The 22,024-nt window shown below is 41.3% G+C and overlaps 1 protein-coding gene across 7 annotated transcripts in view; it reads left to right on the top strand.

Annotated features, from left to right (window-relative positions):
- The window catches only part of LOC126251818 (D-aspartate oxidase), a 253,875-nt gene that overhangs the window by 218,471 nt on the left and 13,380 nt on the right, over positions 1 to 22,024 (top strand). For all 7 annotated transcript variants that reach the window (XM_049952470.1, XM_049952473.1, XM_049952472.1 and 4 more), the window contains one exon: positions 8,711 to 8,977. In XM_049952470.1, the coding sequence (XP_049808427.1) occupies positions 8,711 to 8,977 (267 nt within the window). The remainder of the gene's footprint in view (positions 1 to 8,710; positions 8,978 to 22,024) is intronic.

Below are 22,024 nucleotides of genomic sequence, written 5' to 3'. Positions count from 1 at the left end.
AAGCACGGCAACTGACTAGATTTTTAAATCTAAGATGACTAATTTCTGTGCAGAATTTGATGAACTAAAGAAGCGGCCGCAAGGATTTTGAAACGGAGAAAAATTTTTGCCTAACTCTCGTTCAGAACTCTCTCTCTCTCTCTCTCTCTCTCTCTCTCTCTTTCTCTTTTTTTTTAAATTTTTTAAAAGCTGTGGTAGCGCGCACAAAAGCAAGCCGTGCCGCAAGCGGCGACAGGGCGTAAACACGCTCTATCAGAATGCGACAAACAATGCATGACACAGTACAGTAATGCATTTTCAGCTTAGAGTGACGTAAACACCTATAACAAAGAAAACGGCATTTATCAGATCAAAGCAAAATAAGCAATCGATTCAAACCAGACGAAGCACATGGAAAAGGAAGGGTACCCGTATAAATAAGCACGGAGCGCCTGACGCATGGCAATGGATACCTGGTAAAGCTTAACTACTAAGCTTATGACTCGAACCAAACTACTGTAGCTGTATCGTCATTCATACGATCTAAATTGTGTCTCATATTACAACGGACCAACTTTATTTTGATTTGGAGGTGCGGCCTAAAACTTTTCTCTCCCCTTGAATTTCAAGTCTCAAATTTCAGGTGCGGCTTAGATTCAGGGATTCAGGGGATTCCTCCGAGTCTCATTTTTCAGGTGCAGCTTAGATTCGAGTAAATACGGTAATTTTGTTCTTGGTATGGCAATGGGGAGTTCTTAACATAAATGATGGAATGAGCACAGGTTACAACTAGCCATATAACTGAGTGGTTGTTAGGCCCACGAACAGTGATGCTGATCTTTCAGGCTAGTCCTTCAGATATAACAGAATACATGTAGATCTGCACAGGTACATTGTCCTGGCTATGGCATTACCTTCCAATCATAATCCACAAACAGGTCTCTTGTGCCATATCCTCATATGTCCCTAATCTTCTGAAAACCTCCATGAGGCAGCTACAAAGGAACATCCTCATCATTATTTACTATCACCCAGGACTGGAAGAACTAAACTACATCCATTACTTGGGCTCCCACTACTTACTGTTTTTCCTGGAAATGAAGAAAATCCTATTCATAATCTTTCTCACCCTTCCCAATATGGAATTTCACCACCCTCCCAGTCTATGAGATATCCTCATCCATCCTTATGTCACGTTCATTCCCAACCCGTTGCTATATTGGTCATTTATCTGTGAAAGACTCATGTGCAAGACTTGACCAATCCATCTACCCAGCACATCCTACTCCAGTTTTGTCACAGGCATAACCTGCCCTATCAGAATCAGGGAAATCTGTAAAAAATGTCAAGTCACACACCAGCTCAGCCGTAACTTTTGCACAGCCTTGTGTGTGTGTACATGGCCACTGACCAGCTGTCCACCCAATTGAATGGCCACTGCCAAACTGGCCAAGAACAGGCTTGACCACCCAAATACAGACATGTGGGTGAACACAGCAGTTCAACTACAGTGGCTGCTTTACAACTGAAGAAATTTTGAAGCCCTGCTCCCAGTACTATCTTCTCTGAACTATGTAGAAAGGATCCTCCTGGCCTCGGGCTCTACTAGCCCCCATTCCACACCAATCTCCATCTCTGCCGCCATGCCCTCTGCTTCTCTTGGTCTATACAGGCATCCTCCTCTCTGCGGTTGCTCCTTCCTCTGTTCTACCTCTCCCTTCCAGGCCACTCCTTCACATAATTTTGTTTCATGTGCAGCATTCCCTGCCTGTGTCAGAGTGAGGTCACTGGTACCACATTCCCATAATGTGCGATGGCTGCTTTTCCCTCCCGGCCATCAAGCACACATCCTTCCAAACCTCCCCTCTCTGACATCTTTTTCCCTGTGGTTAGTTGACCCAGTATGCCTACACCCTGGATGAGCTGCATTGCTGGTACAGTGTAGTCAGTTCAGACTATTTAGCCATGCAGTCTGGTTTATGAACCTGTTTATCACTCAGTGCCTCAACATGATGGTGAGTTGTTACATTTACTCCTTCTGTTGATGGTCTCCTACTATCTTGTTGTCTTCTTACCCCCCACCCCCAACTGCCTTTATTATTTCCATCTGTGTTTTGTGATTTCCTCCAAGCTCTTGCTGTCATCTTTCACCTGTCAGTTGCATGCAGCCCATCGTTAATACTGTGATAGTTCAGTCTTGACTGACTGCTATAGTCCACTTTTACTTCAACTCCTTTCATTTCTCTCAATAACGGAACTGCTTGAAACGTTGAAAGATCGAGTGCCCATACTTCTCTGTAGTCAGTCACTCTCTCTCTGACACCAGCTGTGTTTCCTGTGTCTCTTGTACTTGACAGGTGCTTATCTTCAGTTCCTCATAAATGTGAAGCTGTCATCAACCTGAATGTTAGTTTGAACATCATGATTGTTTACTAATATGAGACTTGATGAGCAGAAAGTATCCAGCTCAGCTTCAGGAGGCAGCAATCAAAATAGATCATGAGGCATGGCTTGTAGACCATTTTATGCAAATGATTGGTCATGTGTGATAGTATGTAATTTGGGTAATCCCAGGGGTAAAGCTGCTCAAGTCAGAACTGTTAATGAATATGTACATCATACTTACTTAACGGTTGTTCAAGAGACTGGGCTGGAAATGAAGGAGCTAGTACGATGTGTCTGCTAACCTTTTGATTGTCATGCCTTCCTGCTGCCTGCTACTGGTTCCTCCATAAAACTACAAGGCAGTCTTTCTTAGTGCTTCTGTGCTCCCTGGCAAGATGTTCCTCTGGAGGCCAGAACAATTTGTGTGAACTAACCTAGACTTAATGTTATACAGGGCCAGGTTTTTGTTAGTACCCAATGGGGAGCTTGTAAATTGTCTTGGTAAAAAGCCAGTGTCTGCAGATGCTGTCTGGCTCATACACTGATGAAAAAAGAATCACAGCACCAAAGAATAATTAATGTAGAATGATGAAATTTCAGGAATTTATTTGTCTAGGTAATATATTTATGTGATTAGCATCGGGGCCGGCCGCGGTGGTCTAGCGGTTCTGGCGCTGCAGTCCGGAACCGCGGGACTACTACGGTCGCAGGTTCGAATCCTGCCTCGGGCATGGGTGTGTGTGATGTCCTTAGGTTAGTTAGGTTTAAGTAGTTCTAAGTTCTAGGGGACTTATGACCTAAGATGTTGAGTCCCATAGTGCTCAGAGCCATTTGAACCAATTTGTGATTAGCATCACTAGATCACCAGTTAATGTAAGCCTGAGACAAACCAATGCAAATAAGAAGTTGTGGTATGATATAACTGGTGTAACTGCCAGCATGTTCAATGCAAGCTTGCAAAAGTGCCTGCATTGTATTGTACAGGTGCCCCTCATTCAAATCTGGTGAGGTGTTGATAGTGAAATCTTTGTCGCTTTAAAGGCATTTTTGACCAACATCAACTCACCAAGTCCAATCTCAGAGGTAACTAATGCTCATAACGGTTACTGTGTATATTTAAAGCAAATCTGATTTGCAATCTCATAATGGCACTACTAGTGTCCCTCTCATGCAACTAGTGCAATATTTGAATAGATTTCATCTTTTGGATGTGGAAACACACCTACCATCTTCCACTTATGTCACATAGCTTGTGATTTTTTTTTTCCTTTCCATCAGAGTGCTTCCATGCTGGATGCTGTATACATTTGTGGTGTTAGAATGTCTAACTCTTTAAGTCCTAATTGGTTCTGACATCACAACTGGTGCATTGGTACCAGCTTCATATTACATGATCAGAATAAGAGCTGTATGTACTACAACTGAGTGGGGGGGGGGGGGGGGGGGACAAACAAAAAAAATACACAAGCAAGCATGCACACAAAGACAGACAGACAGACGGGGGGGGGGGGGGGGGTGAAACAGAGAGATTATTGAGCTATTGAGAAATGCTGAAATAGTGTACAATTTTCATTATCAACTTTTGTAGTCCTGTCTTCCTCAGTTGCGTGTATTATTACGGTATATTGATAATTTTTACTTATGGACCTCCTGACAGCAATTGAATAAAACACAATTTTAGTGCCATACACATTTTGCCTTTATTTTCTGCAAGGCATCATCAGTGGCCTGGAATATGTACATATGTTTGCTATTTAATATAAATTTGGGTCACTCTACCTATAGGTTACAAATAGTTCTGATGGCTGGTATTTCCTATTAAGTAGTAATGTGTTGAACTGTACTTACAGGTTGCGTGGACGATTTCCTACATATTACACTCCTGTTGCATTTTTGGTGTTGTTCTTCTTCTTATAAATGCCAATTTGTGGTTTTTTTTTCCCCCACAGCACTATGCACTGAACACTTGTTTCGATGCAATATTTTGGTTTCTGTTGCCGACTGTCAGATGTTTTTGCGAAAGATCGAATGTTATTGCCAAACTTTCGAGTGTAATTATTGAAGTATCAGTGATCTGTTCATGTGTGTGTGTGTGTGTGTGTGTGTGTGTGTGTGTGTGTGTGTGTGTGTGTGTGTGTGTGTCTCCAGAAGACGAAGGGGGAAAGAGTTCCCCCCCCCCCCCCCTGGTTGTGTGGGAGGAACGATCGTATCTTTCTTTTTTAATTACATGTAAGGAGCCTGTGCTGATGTGTGTTTGTTCATTTATCACATGTTCATTTTCAACGATGGCTTTCTGAATGTGGAAGTTTTCTTGCGTTTGTATAAGATGTTTGTCATGGTTGCTTATTCTCATAATTTTCATTTCTTGTTACATGTTTGTAGGATGGTGGTTGTGGTGTTTTAAATGCTCTGCAAATGTGTAATGGTTTGTTTCGTACTTCCAGCACCTGATATGTTCTTTGTATCGTGTTTTAAAATTCCTGCATGTCATGCTTATGTATACTTCACCACAACTCTGACATTCAAGTTTATATATTCCTGATTGTTGGAATTTGTCCCTCTTCGTAGCTGGTTGGCTTAGATGTGATTGGAGGGTTTGCCCAGACTTATATGCTTTTTGGAAACCCTGTCTCTTTAGGATGTTTGGAACACTGTGAGTTAGTTTATGTGTGTAGGTCATGGTGTATCATCTGGTTCTTTTCTGTGGGGTGTTGTCATCGTGTGTGTTTGTTGAGTGTGTTTGTAAGTTTTCAGCTTTTGAGTTCCCTTGTATTCTGGAAATGTTGTTTGTTTTGTATTAGTGTTTCTATTTTTTGATTGAGCCTGTGTACTACATGTGTGTCATATCCATTGTTCCTAGCTATTTGTATGATTGTACTCATTTCTTTTTCATAGTTTTGCTTGTTGATGGGATTCTGTTTAATCTATGTAACACATGTCTTAGTGCTGCAAGTTTCTGGCTGTGGGGGTAGTTAGATGTGGAATGTATTATTGTGCCTGTGGTTGTTGTTTTTCTTAAGATGTTAAATATATGTACTTAATAGGAAATACCAACCACCAGAACTGTTTGTAACCTATAGGTAGAGTGACCAAAATATAAATTAAATAGCAAACATATTTACATATTCCAGGCCATTGATGATGCTTTGCAGAAAATAAAGGCAGAACGCATATGGCACTAAAATTGTGTTTTATTCAGTTGTTATCAGATGGTCCATAAGTAAAAATTATCAATGTACCGTAATTTTCATTTTGTGTATTCCCCTCTTCCCTCCACCTAATGCAATAGCATTGTATGAGAATGACAGGACTGTAACTCCTTTTTAATGATTTTACAGGAGAGATGAAAGAAATTTCATGTTTCAGTGGCATAATAAAAACTTCATGGACAGATCTCTATAGCACTAAAGAAGACACTTAAAAACTGTCAGATGGTAGTACATCTTTAAAAATATTCTTTACTTTCTGAGCGTTATTTACTGTTTAATGCAGTGCTAAGGATTTACATCATTATGATTCTAAGCAATTCAGTCTAAATAAATGTATTACACTTTGTAGATAAGCCCTTGGCTGAGAAAATATAGTACAAAGAATTAATTTTCACACTAAAAACAGATGAATTGTAGCTAAAATAAATGCATATTAGTAGATTTTTGTACGAATGCCGCCACTGAATGTTAACTTCCTCATTACCTTCATTACAACCATACTTTCGCTGTCTGAATATTCAGCTTTCGCCTCTTGAAAACTTGTGTAAAATGCTTCATACTGTTCCTTGATAATGCCAGTGCAGCGAAGGTCCTTAAGGACTTTTATTTTCTCTTCCTGAATTTTTAGTGTTCCCCGATATTTTGGTTCTGTCTGGAAGTATCTATCAGAATTATAGTATTTTCTGGAAACTGGCAGACTTTTGAATTGTTGACCATGAAATGATTGAAAAGGACATGATTAATATAACTTCTATGATATTGATTCTGCAACACCTTAAGACATTGTACTTGATTTCCTTCACTGGCAGTTTTCGTATTTTTCGACTGTTCCTTCTGCAAAGCTCCAAAATTCAGTCCTTCTGGTCCATTTCCACTACTTCATACAGCATTTGTTTCTTATGCTGTCTGAACAACAGTATACCGCTAAAGGTCATAGATGTTAAAATTTTTTGCAACCCTCTCTATATTGGCACGGACTGAACCACACTCCATTGTAGGAATGTTCAAAGTTTCTACACCATGAAGAAAAATTAATTTCATATTGACTTCTCAATTTTGTCCTCCACAGGTGTCTGCGGACAAAACAACTGGATGGCCATCTGCAGTCTTCGGACGTTCTTGAAATTTACATAGTGCTACTTCAGTTGATCCATATTAAGCCACACCTTCATGCCCCATGTCATTTGTAGCTTTTTTTGGTGTCTTTATTTTATAATGAGTGTCGTATACAGCTATTTTTCTTCTGTAGAAAATGGCCTTAGCTGCTATATTTGGACAGTACTGTAAAGCTTCTAGATCCTATTCCAGTGAATGGCATTCTTCTGCTCAGGCTTGCTCTTTCATATAATTTTTGCCCTTGTTCTGTGTGCTGGTTTTTCTCTGCCTGATGATTTTCCTCTGAAAGATATTGAAAGCGATAGCAGTGGTTGCATACATCTTTTGTAGTATGTGAAAGTCTTGGTTAAACCCTATATTGAATGTTTCTCTGTGGATCCAATATTTTTCATCAATTGATTGTTCCTGACGTAATTCATGCCTTCTTTGTACAATCAGATCTCATGATGATAACTGTCACACCACTGTTGGCAGAAATGCGAAGGTGCAGTGGGAAATGAATTTATGTGGTTTCTTATTCTCTCTCTTGTCATATTGGATCTCCTTACACCTGGACTAGGATGCCCTCTCTCTTTTCAGCAGTCAAAATCATGTTGCTGTTGTCTCTTTTCTTCTTATGTATCACACAAATGTTTCTGATATATTAAAAGTTCTAAGGAGAAACCCTCGACACATATGAACTTCAGTCACCATTCAGGAGAAAGTACATTTTTGTCAGGTTTCTTTGACATTTTGCACCAGCAGAATGTGACCTTGCTTCAGGGACCTCCTTAATAAGTGTAGCTAAATATTGTCACTGCATTTCTGTATCTTTCAATATCCAGAATCCATGGAACATCCTGCTCACTCCAGTCTCTCTAATGAGCTCACTACACTTCCTTAGGTTTTTGAGCAATTCTTGTACTTAAATGTTTGGCCAGCACTTCTTTTTTAGTAGTTGGTGTGTGTGCCATTCCTGACTGCCTATTCATTTTTCTTAGATTCCTCCTCCAGTAGTCTGTGTTCTCGCTCCATTTTATAACAGAGTGTGTGCACTGGCATTAACCTCTTCACAGTCTGCCCTTCAAGAAACTAAACATAATCTGATGTGACAATGAAAGCAGTATGACCGTGTTGACAGTGCCTACAAAGGATAGTCATTGTTTTGTCTAGTGTTTCTCCACTTGCTGATACTCACTGGGGAAGTGTAATAACTTGAAAGCTTGTATGTGAACTGTGAGATTTGATGGACAGGCGAATGATTCAGCAGTGAGACATGATTAGAAATTTTCACCTGACATCGCAAGATTTGTTATTAGGTGCTTGTCAACATACACTTCTCTTTCAGTATATCGGAAACTAGACACAAGTGCAGGAACATGGAATTATGCAAAACAAGCAGATAGCAGTCTCTGCTGGATTAAAATGCATTTCTAAATTTACTGATTAAATAAGGAGTCAGAAGAACATAAGTTCTGATAGATTTTGCCGATTCCAAAATTGAGATGCACTTCGTTGAGGCAGAAGAATGTGTGCCAGTATGTCTATATCTCTCTAAAATAAACTTGCAACATGGAGGTACAGTGTTTTGACACAATATACAGCTGATTGCCATAAGAACATAAGTAAAGAAGTTGAAAATTGCCATTTTTGGAGATACATTGCCTTCTCACACGACACTAAGGTAATTAGAGTCTGTTATCTATTGAAATGTTAAATTCATCAAAACACAACAATATTGCACAGAAGACTAAACACATAATATGTTATAGATTTCTGCTATTCCTAATAAGAGACCAACATCTGATATAAAATATTGAAGTGATTCTTGGCTTAAATAGAATAATGTGTATAGTCTTAAAACATTCATACCACCCTTCATTGTATGTCATTGTCCAGATGGTATGTTTCTCTCATTGTGATTGTGAATGGAGAAAATGTGTTAATCTTTCTACACTTCCTCTAATGAATTGATTGAAAGTACAAGAATGCCAGTCTGTTAGTACGCTACTCTTAAAAGTTCTAAATGTCATGTGTTGCAGGTGAATGCACCATGGATAAAAACTTTTCTCCATGGTGATTTTGATACTTACATAATACCTGGTATAGAGGCTGTAACCCTTGGTGGTTGTCGAAATTACGACAGTTATGATTTGCGAGTGAACCGTCACGATACAGCATCTATTTTAGAACGATGCACTGCTCTTGTCCCAAGTCTCAAGAAAGCTTCTATTATCAGAGAATGGGTTGGACTGAGACCACATCGCAGTCCAGTTCGAGTGGAGGCTGAAAACATAAATGGCCTGAAGGTAATACTTCGTTTACTTTCTGCATTCCACTTTCGTTTTCAATGGTTTTTGTAAGCTGTTTTTTATAGTCTGCGTCTAACATCTCTCTGCATTCCCTGCTGCTTGAGATTGGGAGATTATTTGTGCTTCTCCTTTTTCTAACCTTATCTTACACTTGGTGTGTGAATGTTTCCTGTTTAAAGTCTTTTTTGTGGAGTGAGTTAAGATATCAGCTTGGCCATTTCAGTGAAAAGCAGACAGGTTTATGAAGTAACCATTTAGTTATTTCATCTACATGGTATGTTATAGTGATGTGAAATAAGTTAATTTAACAGTTGAATATGATTGTGGTATAATCATTGCATTGAAGGGTGTGATGCTGTAACTGTTCTTGTAATAAAAGGAATATGAGTGCGTAGTAAACAGGTTCACTGTTGAGAATTGTGTAATAGTCATTATTTCTGAATACCAATGTGAAAATTATTTATTGTAAGTATACAGTCTTTGAAATTGCCTGCAAAAGACAACTGTGTCAGTAATATATACTAGTGTCAACTGATATTTTACCACACAGATTGCAGCAGAGAGATGAAATTGTTACATGCAGTTGACTTTGTAAGTTTTTTTTTTTTTTTTTTTTTTTTTTTTTTTTTTTTTTTTTTTTTTAATCAAAAATTACTTTGGTAATCAGTATGCTACAGGGCAACACTTATCCTAAACTGCTAAAATCAAACAAGATTCATTAGCCTTATATTTGATTCTTTTATTGTAATATCATATGTAATACTAACTAGCACAAGATATAGTGGAAATTAGTGAAGCGCCGTGGCAGGAAGAAAAAGATTTCTGCTCAGGTGAGTTACAGGGCTGTCACCAAAAATCAGGTAGCGATAATGCAGGGGTAGGTCTAGTAATAAGCAATAAATGAGAAAATAGGAATGCGGAGAAACTACCATGAAAACCATAGTGAACACATTTTTGTAGCTAGGGTAGAAAGCAAAGACCTACCACAGTTGAACAATTGTGATGCCTCCTTGCTCCACAACCAACATATCCTTGCTATGTTGGTACTGAAAATGGCTTAAAGCCAGGAGGATCTAGTCATCATTTTTCCTGATGGAATGGATCTTTACTCTTTGGCTTAACGATGATAGCATCCTCTTGGGTAGAGTATTTAGGAGATCAAAGTCCACCATGCATATCTGTGAGTGGGAACTATTAAAGAGGAAGCTGTCATTGGGAGACACAAAAATAGCATTCTTTTAAAAAGGCCAGTTGGGAAACTATCGCAGAGGAACTGGATAAAGGCATAGTAAACTTCGCCCCAACCCCAGAGAACTATCAGGCATTTGTATGAATGCTATAGAGAATCTCCAGACAACATATACCACCAGGATGCCGACAGCAGTTCGTTCCAGGTCTCTCTCATGACTCCAGGCATCTCCTAGCCAAGTATGAGGAATTATATAAAAAGGACCCCTTTAATCAAAAAACAATGGCATGTGGTAAGGCTTTAAAAGAAATGCTAAGTGAAGCTCGGCAAAATAGATGGATTGAGACCCTGGAGAGGATGGATATGACCCATAGCAGCAAAAGAGCCTGGAATCTTATTAAAAAACTTGACAGAGACCCAAATGGTCCCAAACAGTCTGCCGCAGTAACACCTAATCAGGTGGCTCATCAACTGCTCCTGAATGGAAAGACTAATACAAAACAGAAAGTAAACGTTAACAGGACTTCAGAATCAGAAACTAATAGGTTTTTAACACCCTCTACAATGAAGGAAATCAACAAGGGTCTCAGCAATGTGAAAAGCGGCAAAGCAGCTGGGGTGGATGCCACGTGTACAGAGCATATCAAATGGTTTTGAACGGGCACTAAGAACTGGATCCTGCAACTTTTCAATCAATGTCGCGAAACTTGTAAGATCTCCAAGATGAGGAGGAAGCAAGGATATCCTATGACAGACTGTATTGAGATGAAACATGTTCCTCAACAAGCTGGTTTTAGACCCGGAAAATCATGTACTAGCCAAATTCTAGGCTTAACACAACACACAGAGGAAGGATACAAAAATAAAAAGATAACAGGGCTAGCCATGGTCGACCTTAGCTCTGCACATGATACAATTAATCACAGGCTGCTGCTCCAGAAGCTCTAAAATGAACTAAGAGACTATCAATTTGTTAAGATTATCAAGTCCCTAACACAAAATAGACAATTTTATGTTTTCCTCAATGGGAAAAAGAGCAGATGGAGAAACCAGAAAAATGGCCTGGCCCAAGGAAGCATTTTGGCGCCCTCCCTATTTAATCTGTACACCAATGACCAACCAATGCCTAAGCATACAAAACAGTTTCTGTATGCGGATGACCTGGCAATTATAGCACAGGGGAGGACCTTAGAGGATATAGAACAGAAGTGGGGGAAAAAGCTCTTAGAGAAATGTCAGAGTTTTATAAAAACAACTTTCTTAAGCCAAACCGTACAAAAGACAAGTCAGCGCCTTCCACCTTTGATCTTGGCAAGCTAACCACAAACTTAACATCTCTTGGAATAATACCACACTGGAGCATACCGACAAACTAACTTACCTGGGCGTGGTGCTAGATAGATCTGACATAAAGGTACCATTGCAAAAAGACACGACAAAAGGTAACTGCCAGAAATAATATTCTGCGGAAACTAGCTAACAGCAAATGGGGTGCTAAACCTTCCATATTAAGAACCACCACACAAGCCTTATGCTTCTCTATAGCTGAATATGCCTTCCCAGTATGGTCCAGATCAATCCATGCAAAGAAGGTCAACATAGGTCTTAATGAAACATGTCGATTAACAACAGGATTCTATATAGAGCTGCCGGGTTTGCGAATCCCAACTCTCGGAGAACATGACATGAGTTCACAGAGAGGCTCAGACAGACTATTGAAGATCGACATCCTTTTTTGGCAGTGAGTGTAAACCCGGGCGATTGAAATCCTGTAAAAGGTTCTTAGCCACAATAATAGAAGAACCACCAGCTGATTACCCACCTGCACAGGAAGTGCCCAGCAGATTCAGCACAAACTGGAAGACATGGAGGACACAATAAGGGCAGGGGTGGTTCCAGTGAAGACGAATATGACTAGGTGGGGTCTTGGGACCACGAATGATAAGTGTGACTGTGCAGGATATGGAGCATCTGCTCACCTGCCCAACTGGCCTTATAGGTGCAACCCTGACGATTTATGGCTGGACAAGAAAGAAGCCTTGGACATGGTGCTATACTGGGCTGAAAGATTGTGACGTGGTTTCTGGACACGAAAAAGTAATATAAGTAAAGTGGTCAGAGCTTGGAATGTTAGATCTAGTAATAGGGGAAATAGGTTGACAGTTTAGAAAGGGGAATGGATAGTTTTAAGTTAGATGTAGTGGGGAATTAGTGAAGTACAGTGGCAGGAAGACCAGGACTTCTGATCAGGTTAACACAAAATCAAATAGGGATAATGCAGGAGGAGGTCTAATAATGAATAAGAAAATAGGAATGCATGTAAGCTACAATGGACAGCATTGCGAACAGATTACCATAGCGCAGACAGACATGAAGTGAAATCGTACCACAGTAGTAAAATTTTAAGTGCCTAATAGTTCCACAGATGATGAAGAGCTTAAAAGAAGACAAAAATTAAAAATGATGCAGGACTGGAATTTGATAGTAGGAAAAGGAAGAGAATAATAGATATTAGCAGAACATGGACAGGGGGAAAGGAATGAATGTGGAGGGTTCCTGGTGGAATTTTGCACAGAGTTTAAGTATTGTTAAATAAGGTTGTATATGTGAGAGAGACTGTGATATATCCTAGGGTTTCAGGTAGAGTATGTAATGGTAAGACATATTTTGAAACCAGATTTGCAACTGTAAGACATTTCTAGGGGCAGATGCAGATGGGTTCTGATAATTGATTTGATTTATACAAGGAAACAAAAATGAAAGTGGTCATAGCCCATCTTTGCCTCCACCAAAATTGAGTTTATTGCGTAGTTTCTCTCCCTGTGATTCTAGTAAAGCCAGCTGGTACTCCTAAAGAATAGTAGGATACCCTTCATTGTGCCTTATTAGACATGATCTCTTCAGGCCTTAATGGCCTGCATTTTCTGTGTCTTTTGACCTCTTAACACTTCATATTGGAAGGTTAGATGGGGTATGTTTTCATCTCCCTCACCTCATAGTCTGCACGTAGGGGCTGCTTTCTCTACACCCATCATGTGTAGGTGTTTCTTAAAGTTCTGTAGCCAGTCCTTAGTGCTACCATGAGTTTAAACTGTCACCTGTTTAAGTCTGGGATTATTGAACTGCACTTGAAACATGGCTTTGGCATTATTAGCTTATCATGATTTTGTTTTTGGATCCTAGTCCAGTATTCTACACACTATCTCCTGATGTAACAACCTAGTTTCGACTTTATCTCCTTGCTGATGATTAGGACAGGTTCCAGTCCAATAAATGAAGTCGCCGCACCTGTCCTGGCTAGCCTGTCGGCTTCTTCATTGCCATTAATTCCTGAATGATTAGATTGATGCTTTTGCAGGGGCTGGTAAAAAATCTACACTGCACGCACTCCAATATTTCCACCTGAATACTGCGGACAGCTTCCTTTGAGTGATTGCTCTCTCTCTACTGTAGGCTCTAACCTGTATACCCTGGCCCCAGTGCCTTTGTATGTTTTCAACCTGTCCGTAAAACAGACTATGTCTCCTGAATGGTGTCATGGTTTGTTCTTCCACTGCCCCCTTCCAATTCTTACACTGAAAGGTTTATTGAAGCAGCAGGAAGTTACTGTATGGTCAGCTGGCATTTCTCCAACAATTCTGTATTTACGACACTCACTATATTAGTGTGAGATCTTGGATATCCTAAAGATATGCCGTTTTTCCAGTTTTTAACCTATATGCCCCTGCTGCTGCCTCCATTGTTACCCAAAGATATAGTGGGAGCATGTCCAGTATCATCTCCATCCCACAAGTGGGTTTGCTACTTACATCTGCCTGTATGGCTAAGCAGGCAAATTTTGCACCTTGAAAAGCTCCTTGGCAGTTCATTGTGTTCTGCTGTATCCCACCATACTGTAGTCCTATAAATTATCAAGGTCGTATTACAGTAGTGCTTATCCAGTACATACTCCTGGAGCTTATAAACCAGTTTTTTCCACAGACTCTTCTAGTGCTCGTGAGAGCCCCTTTTTCCTTGGAACAGATGTTCTTTATGTGAAGAATCCATGATAGTTTCGCATCCAGGGTTACCCCTAGATACTTTACTATTTCCACTACTGGTAGAGTTTCGTCTAGAAGCTTGAGATTCCAGTACATATACCAGATATGTTTCCTCACAAATATATTATTGGGACTAGAAAGTAAAGTCATTTCTATGCTTGTTGATATTCATATGTCATTTATCAGCTAATTGTGTTCTTCAAAGTCATGTTAAAGACATTTTAAGGTTAGAGTGACTTAATTACTCGTAATTAATATATACTGCAATTTATGGTGATATAGCAAGCCAAATACCTCAAGGGGTATGTGTCCGGCATCATTTTTGAGCTTCGCAAGGGTAGTAATGCAACACTTGCTACAAAAAACATTTGAGGACCTCCATATGAAATAGGCCAGCAACTTTTCCTTTATTGAAATAAGGGTTGGAATTCAGTCAAAAGTAGCATTAAAAAGTATCCTTAATTTATTGTTGGTGACAAGTTTCAAACATTATGTCCTTAGTCAAACCATATATCTGTGTAAGTAATTAAAATACTCATGCTCGCAAATAGCCACAGCGTTCAATTCAGTATGGCTACACAGATATGTTGTGGTGTCTTCTGCCAACGAATGTATCAGGATGACCAAATGTAGCGGGTAGACACCAAATGTAGCGGGAAGACACCAAATATAGTGGGTGCGTGCCAGGAGGTGTCATATTAAATCTCAGCGAGAACTTTCCAAATGATTTATTTGCTTCCACTACAGTCCTCCGTTCACCTTGGTCTGCATCACATGGCCCTGCGATGCTGAGGAAGCACCCCAGCGGCCTGTGCAATGCAACGTTGTGTTGTGCCGGCCTTGTACGCCAGCGGAGTTGCGGCATCGTCAGGATGCCGCAGTTTACTTGACGGTCTGCGTCCCTGCCAACTCAGCGCTGCTCGGTGTGAGCTGCAGGTGGCCAGCTGCGTCTTTCTTCTCGCTGGCGTGGCTGAGATCATGGTGGCAAACAACCCACTATTCGGCGTCCGCATCTGCGGCCCTTGCTTTGGAAGTCTCCGGCATGTGTCGGGAGCCGAGACGACTGCCCGCAGTAGCGAGCCGAAGAGTGGCCCGCCCTGGCTGACTGCGGACCCCGCGTCGGCCTCAGAGGGTTGAACCAATGACCCGCCATGGACTGGGACACTGTTACTGCATGTAGCCCGGCAGTGTGATACGACCCGCTGTCCAGGAGAGCTGCCACACTTGAATGAATCTCGTTAGAAAAACGTCACCTATTTATACTCGGCTGTGCGCCTCTGTTTTGCCAAGTGCGCTGGTTCACATCACATATGCGTGACAATTAGGTTGGCCAGTGGCCCTCTTCTGCCTGTGACTTGCGCCGTGGAAATTGCTGTGTGCGCCCTCTCCAACAGTTCTACGCCCCCGTGGCCTCTGTTTGCCTTCTCAACTGCTGGTATACCTAACTTATTGCATTCCAGCCCACACCTGGCTGTAACTCGTGCTCCAAATATTGCACAAAACTTACTTTCCCTATCCTAAACAGTGGTGTCGCTACATTATTCTCCTCTTCGGAAAGACCCGGTCCCCGGGTCATCCTTTAACTAACTCTTAAACTTGTTTGGTTGGCACTTACGACATATTTTCTTACTACTAGAAAACCTAAATGTAGTCTAGTGCCCTCTTAAAACCGTGACGTGAAACAAAACATACAATTTTCTAACTGGACGACCACTGCTCGATCAACCCCTTACCTACTCGTCTCATACCCTCGGTATCCATTCCACTGGGTCTTGGACTACCCTTGATTCCCTCTTGGAATTAGCTGTCCGCCTGATCAGAAAGAAAATAACACATAACAAAGTTAAGGCTGCGATGGCACTTCGCACAGAGGTGCTCAAAATGATCATTATTTGACATTGCCTTTCCCTATACTGAGCGACATGTTGAACAAGCTGTTCGGCTGTTATGCACCCCTCTTGCTCTAAAATGAACTGGTTTACAGATCTCAACAGACCTGGCTCCAGAGTTTGATTTAAGAAGGTCAGATTCTGCCTTGGCAAAAATTCTAAAGTGGCTTCTGGCCAGTACAGCTGTGGCTGCATAACATTCAATTGTGTGACTCCTGAAATTGACGCTGGCAGATGGAAGGTTGGTCCTATTATGTTACACTTAGTTCCATTGATTAAAATTCCGCTTCCTTCGAGCTCTACATGTTTCACTTCCGTAAACACTCCTTGCTCAAAACAACTTGCTACTACTACCAAATTCTCGTAGGTGGAGAAGATCCAGTGCATCCCAACCTGTGGCAAGCTCAATTTTGGCACCACAATGTCCCTTGGACAATCTATTCCTTTTCCCCTGGCTAAAAATAACTGCACTGTGCATGTGTCCCATATTTGTAGCTTCACAGATTTTCTTCCAACGTTCACTATTTTTGATCCAAACTCATCACCGATCGTGTGACTACTTTTATCCTTTAATTTACATTATATGAACTGGTGCAATAAACGCGACTTTCCTGACCCACCACTTTAGATAACAAAGAATTTAAACAGGAAATCGTATGACTCTTACATTGTTCAACACATATTTAATACGGCTTTGCTGCAAAATTTACTCCAACGCATTTATTTCTCCAGAACTGCATTTGATTTCTCCTCCAACAACACTCCACATACGTCAGATGCTACACTTCCCTTTTCAGTGACCTGAGGACAGGGATCGCCATCACCCTTCCTCCCTCTTCAAAAAGACTGCTGTCCCTAGCAGGCTCACAATACCCGAAAACACGTATAAAATACAATGCCCAATTACTCTACAGCAACCCAATGATACATGACACGAAAACAAAAAAAAAAAAAACTACAAATACTCTACTACTTTCTAGATCACAAAGCATACGGTACTTCATGCTGTACTCTATCTTTCTGGTTCTCTCTGTGCATAGCAACTTCTCTTCACTCTCTCTTTCTTCCTGTGACACACCTGGAATCACATCCAGGCAACCCTTAAATGGCCATAACCGCTCAGTGTGTGCTATCGTTGTTCTAGTTGGCAACTGAAGCTTAACATTAAAAGGAGATGTGGTTTCAACAACTTGGTATGGCCCTTGATACATAGTGAGGAACTTCTTCATTTTCCCTTTTTGCGTATAGGGGCTGGACAGCATTACCCATTGCCCCACTTTATACTGCGGTAAACTTCCTTCTCGCTTTACTCCATTTCCAAAGCATTTGTATTCGCCTTTTGTACCCACTTCCAAACATCTCGAATTGTTCTCGCGGATTGACGTACAGATTCACCGGTCCTTTCTTTCTGTAGCTTCACTAAATCAAACGGTGACAGCATTTTTCGCCCATACACTACCTTATATCGAGACACACCGGTATTTGTATGGACTTTTGCATTGTATGCACATACAATATGTTTCAAATATTTCCTACTGATGGTGATGAGAATCCACATAAAAACTCAGCATCTTCCCGATTGTTCTGTGTACCCGTTCTGTCCTTCCGTTGGCCTGTGGATGCAACGCGCTCATCCTCAACTTCTTTACGTTCAACAGTTTACACAGCTCCTTCATTAAATCCAACATGAAGTTGGTCCCTTGGTCAGTAATTATTGTCTTTGGTACACCAAACTTCAAAATCTACTTGTTTACTAACGCTTGTGTAACCATTGCTGCCTGTTGACTTGGCATAGCCACCATCTCCACATACCTTGAAAAATGGTCTATTATTGTGAGAACGAATTTGTTCCCCGATGGTGTTCGCCTAAAAGGTCCTAAGACATCAATCCCCAGAAAAGAAAATCGACATGTTGCTTCCGGTAATCATTGTAGCTATATCTGTTTCCAACTCAAATCTGCTCTCTGTGCACATGGTATACAATTCTTGACATACTGATCCACATCTATTTTCCTACCTTTCCATCACTCTTCTATTCGTCGCTCTACACCCTCCATGACCAGATAACATTTGATCATGTGCTCCCTTTAAAACCTCATCCCTAAACTTCGCTGGCACTACTACCCTTGGCCCTAACTTTGGTTCCCTTCACAGAAGTCCATCAAACACTTTAAACTGTGGCTGTGTCCGATACAATTTACACTCGTTATCCGTGTCCTGTAATTTTTGCCATACTGCTACTTTTGCCACCTTCGTAATCAGTGCATCCGCATCACCATGCTTCTTCCCAGGCTTGTGCACCACCTCATAGTCGAATTCACTAAGCCTCACAGCCCATCTAGCGAGTCTAGTGGACGGATCCTACAACCACTTCAACTCAGCATGATCTGTCACTACCCGAAATCTTCTCCCATATAAATAACATTTAAAATATGTGATTCCATAGATTACGCTAAGCATCTCCCTCTCAGTTGTTGAGTAATCCTCTTTGCTGCATTCAACTGCCTAGACGCATAGGCTAGAGGATGTTTTATCCTATCAATTTCCTGACTAAGAACACACCCTAATGCTTGATTCGATGCATCGCATGCTAGTATAAATCCTTTTCAAATCTGGAAACACAAGAACCGGACTTGATGTTAACACTTCTTTCAGTTTGTCAAACGTTTTCTAACACTGTTCTGTCCTCTCAAATTTCACTCTTCCGTAACAATCGCGTCAACGGCTGTGCTAAATCTGCAAAACTCTTCATGAACTTTTGATAGAAATTGCAAATTCCGATGAATAACTGCACTTCGTTAACTGTTTTCGGTTTCCAAAAATCCCTTACAGCCTGTACCAACCTCGGATCTGTTCACACTCCGTCCTTACTGATAATATGACCCAAATATTTTACTTCTTCTAATGCGAAATTTGTCGAGGCTCAACGACAAATGAACTGCTCTTAACCTCATAAAGACTTTCCTTAACTGCTGTCTATCTTGCCTCATACTACTTGAAAACACTATAATGTCATCCAAATAGATAAGGCACTGCCATGGTTTCAAACCCCTCAAGACACTGTCTAGCAACCTCTGAAATGTTGCCAGAGCGTTTTTCAAACTGAATGGCATTCTAATGTACTGGTAATGGCCTCCAGGAGTAGAGAAAGCAGTTTTTGGACGATCCTCTGGAGCCACCTCTAACTGATGATAACCACTTGTCAAATCCATCATAGAAAATTACTGGCACTGTCCTCAATGATCCAAAGTCTCCAATATGTTTGGAATGGTGTATGCGTCCGTTACTGTCTTATTATTGAGGTATCGGTATTCACAACAGAATGTTTATTTCTTAGTTCCATCCGTAGATTTTTTAGGCACAGTGACATGGCCTGCTTCCCAGCAACTATTACTATGATCTATAATACCATCCGCAAGCTGCTGATCAATGAAATCCTCCACAATTGGCTGCAAATACCTCGGTATTCTGTATGGTTTATGGTAAACAGGTGCTTAATTCCCTGTTGGTATCCTATGTTGAACTAATGGAGTTGCTGGTAACGGCCCTTTTGGAAAACACAAATCCTTAAATTCCCACAATAATTCCTCCATATGCTCTCTTTCGTCTCCTTTCAAATGCGTCATTTTGTCACACAATGCATTTCTATCGGCAGTTAGTGATTTATCGCTTCGCCTGCCTGTCGAACACCCGTCTTCACCATCTGGCACATCTAAATTTGCTACTAAAACTCCTTTCCTCAAATTCGCATCTACAGCGCTAAAATTATCCACATTCACGGGAACTACTCGCCCGTCGTTCCCCTCCTGTACATGTACAACACTACGTTTCACAAAACACTCCAGTGAACCCAAATCTTCATTATCTTCCAATGGTTGAGCAACACTTACTGTACCCACAGGTAGATTTGACTCCACACTTACACAAAGCGACTTCCCGGTGTCACAAGACACACAGTCATGCGAATTAAGCCTTAATGCTAATGTACGCGGTTCAATTGGTTTGTTCGTTACGTTAAATGCCCCTCGTGACAGCTCTGCATTGACAACAGTTTCCCCTAGCGGAAATAACATTCCACCAAGTTCCACAGTTCATTGTCCGAGGGCAATGTTGGCATGATGTTGATGCAAGAAATCTACTCCTAGGATCATGTCGTAGCTCTCGCTTACCCATGGTACCACCTCCATGCATGCATTAAATCGGACTTTCCCTATGCGAAAGTCAACTGTCACTGACCCCAAAGGCGTGACCTCCTTATCCCCCACTCCACGCAACCTATAACATGGTGGGTGTAACTTCCTTTATCCCATTATATTCTTAGTAGCCACTGACACTTGTGCCCCTGTGTCCAACAAAATCGTAAACTTTTTAGTTCCTACGGATCCTACCACTGAACATTCCACCCCTGCATACGTATTCGTAGCATTGAAATTAAACGGGAGCTCCCTTAGGTGGGTCTTGGGGCCCCCTCTGCCATTTAACTCTTGTCCACCTCTCCTATCTCCACTTCTCCATCCTCCACGCTGCTGATTTCCACCCCTTCCTCTATTCCTCGGTGGCTGGGTACATTGCCTCTGCACATGTCCCATATGACCACACTTATAGCATTTTATACTGCTGCAAATACTGTTTGCCTCTCGTGTACCCCTGTTGCCAAGTCTATTTCCTCACATAGAATTGCCAGCTGAATGGCCGAATACAAATCTTTCGGATTCCCTTCAAGCACTTTCTGTGACATATGCGCTGGTAACCTCTCAAAAATACATAAAGTGCCCTTTGCTCGGCCTCCTGCAACCGAACACTATTCGCTTCATCGCTCTGACCCAACTCATAAGTATTAATGAGTATTAATTTCCCTTATCCTGTCCGCAAATTTCTCCACCATCTCCCCCTGTCTCTTTATCATTGTACTTAACCTCTCCCTAAAGTACCGAGCGCTATTCTGTTTCTTGTACCTCTGTAAAAGCCCTTCCTTTAACTGTTTAAACTGTCCTGCCTTCCTTAATGCCTCAGAACACCTTACATATGTTTTCGCTTCACCTGTTAGTCTAATCTTGGCTATATGTAACAACTGCTCTTCGGATCACCCATTCATCACTGCTGAAGTCTCCAAGTCCTCCACAAATGAACGCACATCCTCAGATGCCTTGCTAGAAAACGGAATAATCAAACTTGTGGCGGCTGGATCAATCTCCTGCACCCTAGGCAACAACAACTGATCAGATGCGGTTTCCCGCTCACTTCTAGAAGTTAATTCATTTCTCAACTGCATACTGAATGCTGTCAACTGTGCTACTTTTTCCATCAAAATCCGCACCGCTTCTCGTTCCGACACACCTCGCGTCCTTGACTCTGCCATTGTGTTGCTTTCGTCCCCAGTTAGTCCTATTTCAACTTATAAAATCACAAAAACCAAAACATTTAACTGCAAAAATAATCTGATTCCTTATACCTCAGTACCATCACACTCAAATTAACACAACAAAAACAATGTTAAACATCTAAAAATGTGGCTTGCCAGGAGACATACTCAAAAAAACAAAAAAGAAAGAAAACGTCCAACACTCAAAAAGAACAATTTTGTCAGCACTCACATCTTGTGACTGTACTGCAGGCAGTGGGCTCGAACGTCGTACTGGACAGACACCGTCCTCTATTCTGACACCAAATGATGATGTGTCTTCTGCCACCGAATGTATCAGGATGACCAAATGTAGCGGGAAGACACCAAATGTAGTGGGTGGGTGCCAGGAGGTGCCATATTAAAAACTCGGTGAGAACTTTCCAAATGATTTCTTTGCTTCCACTACAGTGCTCCATTCACCTCAGTCTGCATCACATGGTCCCACAATGCTGAGGAAGTACCCCAGCAGCCTGTGACACGCAACGCTGTGTCGTGCCGGCCTTGTATGCCAGCGGAGTTGCG

Source organism: Schistocerca nitens, chromosome 4 (genome assembly GCF_023898315.1).
Source record: "Schistocerca nitens isolate TAMUIC-IGC-003100 chromosome 4, iqSchNite1.1, whole genome shotgun sequence".
Classification (NCBI taxonomy): Eukaryota; Metazoa; Arthropoda; class Insecta; order Orthoptera; family Acrididae; genus Schistocerca; species Schistocerca nitens.
Note: the sequence above shows the minus strand (reverse complement) of the source record. Positions and strands in the feature narration are given on the sequence as shown.